General features: G+C 51.4%; 1 protein-coding gene across 1 annotated transcript; it reads left to right on the forward strand.

Annotated features, from left to right (window-relative positions):
* The first annotated feature begins 328 nt into the window (after positions 1-328).
* LOC118838840 (caseinolytic mitochondrial matrix peptidase proteolytic subunit) lies at positions 329-6,324 on the forward strand. The gene is made up of 7 exons (XM_036746214.1): positions 329-415; positions 571-672; positions 1,807-1,878; positions 1,976-2,072; positions 2,688-2,875; positions 4,488-4,593; positions 5,904-6,324. The coding sequence occupies exons 1-7, from the start codon at positions 398-400 to the stop codon at positions 6,059-6,061; spliced, it is 741 nt and encodes a 246-aa protein (XP_036602109.1). The 5' UTR covers positions 329-397; the 3' UTR covers positions 6,062-6,324.
* The last annotated feature ends 251 nt before the right edge of the window (positions 6,325-6,575 follow it).

Genomic DNA, 6,575 nt, shown 5'->3' on the forward strand with positions numbered 1-6,575 from the left:
GAACAACGACAAAAATGGGGCGCAAACTAGGGTCAGATCCACGGGGATCTTCCTGGCCTAGGGTCTCAGGTTCTGGGTCTAGACCCAGTAGATGCACTAAGAGGTGGGGTGCCACGCTGAGTATAATCCTTTTCTTTCCACAGTTCTCCAGTCCTGCCAGACCCACCACTAGGACGCTCTGCTCAGGCGTCCCGTGCCTAGGACGCATGCGCCTCCCCGGGAGCCGCGTCCCCACGCTTTTGAGTCCCGCGACGCACGCTGGGACATGTAGTTTAGCCCTGCGGAGCTGAGGACTCCTCATCCCTGTCCCCGCCCCCGCCAAGGGGAAGATCGCTTCCGGGTAGCAGGCGGCGTGCCGTTCTCACGTCACCCTCTCCTCCAGCTCCGCTGCCTCGGAATGTGGCCCCGAATAGCGGTGCGGGGGCTCGGGGTCAGGGGTCACAGGGGAGGGCGGGAACGCTGAGGCCCGGGGGAGCAGAGGGGCCAGGCGAGCGAGGAGGGGAAACCCGGGCTGGTGGGAGGAGGGAACCTGGGGGTGCCCTGGCTCACCCCGCTCATGTTGCCCCGCAGCGGCCTCTCCAGGTGCGCTCCTGGGCTGGCCTGGCCCTAAGGAGCCTGCACGGGACCCCGACGTGGGCGCGGCCCCTCATCCCCATCGTCGTGGAGCAGACGGTAACTGTCCCGGTCCCTGCCCCTCCGCTAGTGGCTCTTACCGCCCTTCATGCACCCCTCCCCCCTCCTCAACCACCCCTTCAATTGCCCTTTACCCCTGTTCTCTTTGGCCGCATCACATCCCGCTTCCCTCATCCCGTCCAATCGATCAAGCATTTATTAGGCGCCTACAGTGTGCTGGGCACTGAGGATACTAGTGCAAAGAATTGAAGTTTCTCATACTTGCCATAATGGTCGACGCGTCCCAAACACGAAGTGTCTAAGGTAGGATTTGAACTCAAGTCTCCACGACCCAGCCATTTCGCCACTTGGCTGCTTCGGTATAGAGCCATAAATAGTGCTTTGCAAGCTAAACTAAGCATTTTTTTAGTTGACTCTTCATGACCCGTGTGGGTTTTCTTGGCCAAGATACTGGAGTGGTCTGCCATTTCATTCTCCAGCTCATTTTACAGATGGATAAATTAGGTTAAATGACCTGGGCCAGGGTCACACAGCTAGTGGGTGTCTGAGGCTGGATTCGAACTCAGGTCTTCCTGACTCCAGGCCCTGCGCTTCATCCATTGTGCCACTCGGCCTTTCCCTCCAAGAGATGATAGCCACTGGAATTGTTTTGAGTAGTGGAGTATTGTGGTCAGGTCAGTGTTGAAGGAAAATTAGTTTGGCAGCCATGTGTGGAATGAACTGGAGAGGAGAGCCCAATTATGGGACTGTTTCAGATACTCTGGTGGACAGAAGAGGAGGGCCGGCATTCACCAATAAGGGGAACAGTGGAGGGATCACTGGCCCTGGAGTAAGACCCGAGTCCACCTCTGACCTCAGACACTTACTGTGCGATCAAGTGCTTAAATCACTCTTTGCGTCAGTTTCCTCAACTTCAAAGTGCACAGTGTCTGGCACGTAATAAGCACTCAGTAAATCCTTATTCCTTTCCCCTCTTTGCCCCTACCTCGCTGCCCTTTGCGTCTCGTACCTTCCCTTTTCCCCGTATTACTGCCTGACTTTCTTGTCTCTCAACCTCCCTTCTTTGCCCCGTTCCTCTGCCTCTGCGCCGGTCATTTCTCCCCCTCTCTCCACCCCAGCGTCCTTACCCTCTTAACTCCTGCCCCCCAGCTTCACTCTGCTCTCCTCATGTAGGGCCGAGGAGAAAGGGCCTATGACATTTACTCTCGCCTCCTCCGAGAACGGATCATCTGTGTCATGGGACCTGTGAGTATGATGCCTGTCGCCCCACCTCATTGCCCGGCCCGTGGATTCTTCCAGATGTTAACCTTCACCCCTGCTTCTGTCCCCTCTCTGTGCCCAGATTGATGACAGTTTGGCCAGTTTAGTCATTGCCCAGCTGCTTTTCCTTCAGTCAGAAAGTAACAAGAAACCCATCCACATGTACATCAATAGCCCCGGTGAGTAATTGCCCTTCCCCCCCACAACCCCAGTAATCCAGTGGGATCAAGAGCTGAAAGGGACCTGAGAGATGATTTTACAAATGAGGAGACTGAGGCCCAGGAAAGGGAAGGAATTTGCTGAGGGTCCCTTAGGCAACATGATGTAAGAGAAAGAGCATTGGAATTAGGATGTAATTAGAATGTAATAGCTCAACTCCTCTGGGTCCCATGAAGGAGTGGAGCTTCCTTTGTATGATCAGTGAACTCACCATGAGACTTGGTCCCCAGCTTCTATCTGGGGGGTGCTATGGATGCTGACTGAACAGAAAGGGCACCTCAGCCTCTGTGGAGGTAGGGCTTGGGCTGGGCTTCGAGGTAGGCTCCTGAGAATCCCACGGTGGGGGAAGGAAGAGGGTGAGCCTGGTAGCAGGAAGATCTTGAGCACCTGGTGTGTATTCTCTGAGAAGGACATAAGCAAGGGCAGGTTCCTCAACCTTGAGCCAGGAGTTCAAACTGGGCTAGGTTTGGGTTGGGGAACTTGGAGCCAGGGGCATGGATTAAATTTGCTTAGTGAGGGTGGCTTGGGGTGGGAGTGGAAGCCTGTCTTCATCCTGTCCTTGTCTGCTGCGGCAGGGGGTATAGTGACTTCGGGACTGGCCATCTATGACACCATGCAGTACATCTTGAATCCTGTCAGCACTTGGTGCGTGGGCCAGGCAGCTAGCATGGGCTCCCTGCTGCTTGCAGCTGGCTGCCCTGGCATGCGCCACTCACTGCCCAACTCTCGAATCATGATCCACCAGCCGTCTGGAGGGGCCCGGGTGAGTCATGTTCTGGTAGTGACAGGCAGCCCTGCCTCTCTCCATCCCCGCTTTCCTTCACACACCATTGCCCCATCCTTCCCCTCGACTCCTATTCCTTGAGTCTTCAGTCGACGCTCTCTCAGCCCCCTCCTCCCCTTTTCTTCTCCCCATTCCTCCCTGCTCCTAAATCCCTACCTTTCTTATTCCTTCCCACCACTTTTCTCTAATCCTCCTCCATTTCCACTCTAGCCCCACTCTGCACCTTCCTTCTCTCCCTCTACTCCCTTTTCTCCCTATGCCCCTGCACAGTAGAATCTTGTGTTTATATGGTGCTTTGCAGTTTACAAACTGGTATCCCACTCATAGCAATGGTGGCTTTCGTTTATGTAACACTTTGGGGATTTATAAAGCTTTTGAAACTCCTTGACAGCCTTGAAATACTAAGTGCATAATTCTCATTCTACGGATTAGGATATTGAGGCTCTAGAACCTAGGCCTTTGACATTTACTCTGGTGTTATTTCAGGACAGAAACCTCTGGAGAGGGATGGGTTAGAATGTTCCAGGACAGTGTTAAAGTGGACAGAGGGCCCCGCCTGATACATCTTCCACCTCCTTTGAATTCACGCACTTTTTAAAGCCCAGCTCAAATGCCACTGCCTCCATGAAGCCTTCCCCATCTTCCCAGTTGATAAAGAGATGCCTTAGTGCCTTCCCCCTCTCCAGTCTCTCAATGCCCTTTGTATTTTGTGCTTCTCTCATTGTCTTATATAATGCATAGCATAGGGATAGACAGGCCTGTGATTTCATTTTTTTGGGATCTCCCAGGTAAGGAAATTCCCTCCACCACGTTCTCCGGGACTTACCATCTTAGAGAGTTGTCTAGAGCAGAGGTATCAGACTCGGATTCCACACAACTCGCAAAAGATTAAAATGTAATTGGGGAATGTTTAACAAAATAGACCACAGAATGTTGGTTTGTGGTTTTCTATGTCAGTCTGGCTTAGAGCATTGAGAGGTTAAATGAGTTGTACTGGATCCCACCTGTATGTGTCAGAGACTTGAACCCAGATCTTCCTGGCTGAGGGCAGGCTCTCTGACCTGATGGTGCATTATCTTATATCAGGGTTATAGGTTTACATCTTAGCCCCCTACCAGCTTCACAAAGGCAAGGACTGTTTTATGGAAACCTGGTGTTTTTCCCAGTTGGTAATAGGCAGCTTTACTAGGGACAGATGCCGGATTCAGTATTAAGAATGACTGGGGTTTGAGTTCTGGCTGTTAAGCATTCGGCTCAGCGTTCAGCACCGAGTTGGTGCTTCGTGAACACTGACTGATTGTGGCCATGGCAGTACCTTTGTGACCCTGGGCTAGTTACTGCCCCTCTGTAAATACCAGTTTCCTAATCTGTAAAATGAAGATGATAGTCCTTTGCACTGTGTCCCTCACAGAGTTGTGATGAGGCACCACTTCATACATTTTAAAACACAACATAAACGTGAGCCCTTATTAGGCATTTAATAAGTATTTGTTGAATTATTAACTGCAGGCTGGGCTCCCTGCAAGTTGGGAAGTGTCCCCTGTGTGGGCCGTCCCTTGCTGTTCATCCGGTCCCCTCCTCCCCCCTCCAGGGACAAGCCACTGATATTGCCATTCAGGCTGAGGAGATCATGAAACTGAAGAAGCAGCTCTATGGTATCTATGCTAAACACACGAAACAGCCTCTGGATGTGATAGGTGAGTGTACCCCAGGCTTGGGCCTCTCCAGGCCTTTCTTCTTGTCCACCAGACACTATCCACTGAGGCTCCTACTGGTCTTGTCCTTGCTCTTAAATAATAATATTAAAATTAACATTCCCTTTGGGCAGAGCACCTGTAGGTAGGAGTGTGATACCCTGTGTAAAGAGAGAAGAAAGACAGGAAGAAGGGAGGGAGGGAGGAAGGAAATGTCACCCAACTGGAACACAAAAGGTTGTTCCTTGTCCTTCATTCTTGAAAAGGACCACAACATCAGGGAGGTGATGCCATGACATGCAAGTGAATTGGATTTAAATGAAGGAGGGCTGTGCAAAATCATGTGCTTCACTTTCTCCTCTGGAGTCCAGTGGCCAGATATGGATCGGGACGGCTGGAGATGATGGCCCAGGATGCAGTGGGGGACCTTGGCCTTGTCAAGCTAAGGTCTTTAACAGGTCTCAGTTTGGCTGGGGCTTTTGGTTTTCTCTCTTAAAGACCAGCCTTAACCCCAGATCACTCTGGTCCTGGTCAAGCCCTACTTGGTCACTGTTTGGGCCCTGATTGGCTCAGACTGAACGCAAATAACAATTGTTTCTGTTTTGGCCAGAAACCCTGAAGATCTTCCCCTCCCAGATCTATTTTTTTTAAAGATGCCATTCTTTGCCTCAGTTTTATTAAGCCTTAATCACTGAATGGGTGTTGCCTCAAGCAACCTGAACCTGTTAAAGACCTTGGAGTGAAAAGGCTAAGTGCCCCATTGCCTCAGGGCCTTTAGTTGTCCTGATGAATATCTGGCCACTGGACCCAGATGGCTCCGGAGGAGTGAGGCTGCCTCCCTCACTTCAGTCCAGTTCATTTGCACATCATGGCATCACCTCCCTGAAGTCATGGTCCTGTTCCAGAACAAAGGACAAACAGCAGCTGCAAATAATAATAGCTCACATTTTACTGTTCAGTGTGTAGAGGTTTACAGAGTGGTTCTTCACAATAACCCTTTGAGACAGGAGGTGTATTAGCCCCTTTTTACAAATCAGGAAACTGAGGCCCAGCTAGCTGAAGTAACTTGCCCAGCTACACAGCTAATGAGTGTCTAAGGCAGAATTTGAACCCGAGTCTCCTAAATCCCAAGTCCAGGCCTGCTAGGTTCACGGCTAAGCGTAGGTTTAGGACTAAGGTCATTGGTCAGGCCCTTGGTGGGGGTGAGAGGAGCATCCTGGATTCAGATGACCATTTGTGTTTGGTGTCTAAGTTCTGACTCTACCCAAAGCGAAGGGAACCTGTATCCTTCATCTCTGACTGCCCTCTTGCAGAGGCAGCCATGGAGAGGGACCGCTACATGAGTCCTATGGAAGCCCAGGAGTTCGGCATCTTGGACAAAGTGCTGGTGCACCCCCCACATGATGGAGAGGATGAGCCAGAGCTGGTACAGAAGGAGTCTGCCGAAGTCCCTGCTCCGGCTGGGCCCTGAGGATAGATGAAGCCCATTCCTCCCTGTGGACAGTGAGGAGTAAATCCCAAAATGATACCCCTTTGTCTACACTGGTTCTCCCCTGACCTTTGCACTGTGCTGCTCTGTCCCAGGACTCCTGTTGTAGCTTTGGATTTCAGGGGGCTCCAGGGGCCCATCTGGGGGTGAAGCAGAGGGAGCAGTGGCTGAACTGGGCTACTGCCCCAGAACTGACTTGCCAGAGAGCATGGATTTTAAATTAAAACTTTGGTCATTTTTTGGTCCCTGCTGTCTTCCTTTTTTACTTCTTTAACCCAGGGAAAAGAAAGCTTTATGTATTCTTTCATTCAAACATATTGGGGCAGCTGAGTGGCTCAGTGGATAGAGTACAGCCTGGATGGAGTCAGGACCACCTGAGTGGAAATCCAGCCTCTGAAACCTACTAGCTGTGGGGCCTTAGGCAGGTCTCTTAACTCTGATTGCCTCCAAAACACGCACACCAACTGTATGAGTCTGGGGAGGCATTTACTTCTCT

Source organism: Trichosurus vulpecula, chromosome 1 (assembly GCF_011100635.1).
Source record: "Trichosurus vulpecula isolate mTriVul1 chromosome 1, mTriVul1.pri, whole genome shotgun sequence".
Taxonomy (NCBI): Eukaryota; Metazoa; Chordata; class Mammalia; order Diprotodontia; family Phalangeridae; genus Trichosurus; species Trichosurus vulpecula.

Bases quoted from the DNA above. Each gene is read 5' to 3' on its own strand.
- LOC118838840 (XM_036746214.1), top strand. The intron at 673-1,806 runs GTAACTGTCCCG...CTCCTCATGTAG, and splicing joins CCATCGTCGTGGAGCAGACG to GGCCGAGGAGAAAGGGCCTA. The intron at 2,876-4,487 runs GTGAGTCATGTT...TCCCCCCTCCAG, and splicing joins AGCCGTCTGGAGGGGCCCGG to GGACAAGCCACTGATATTGC.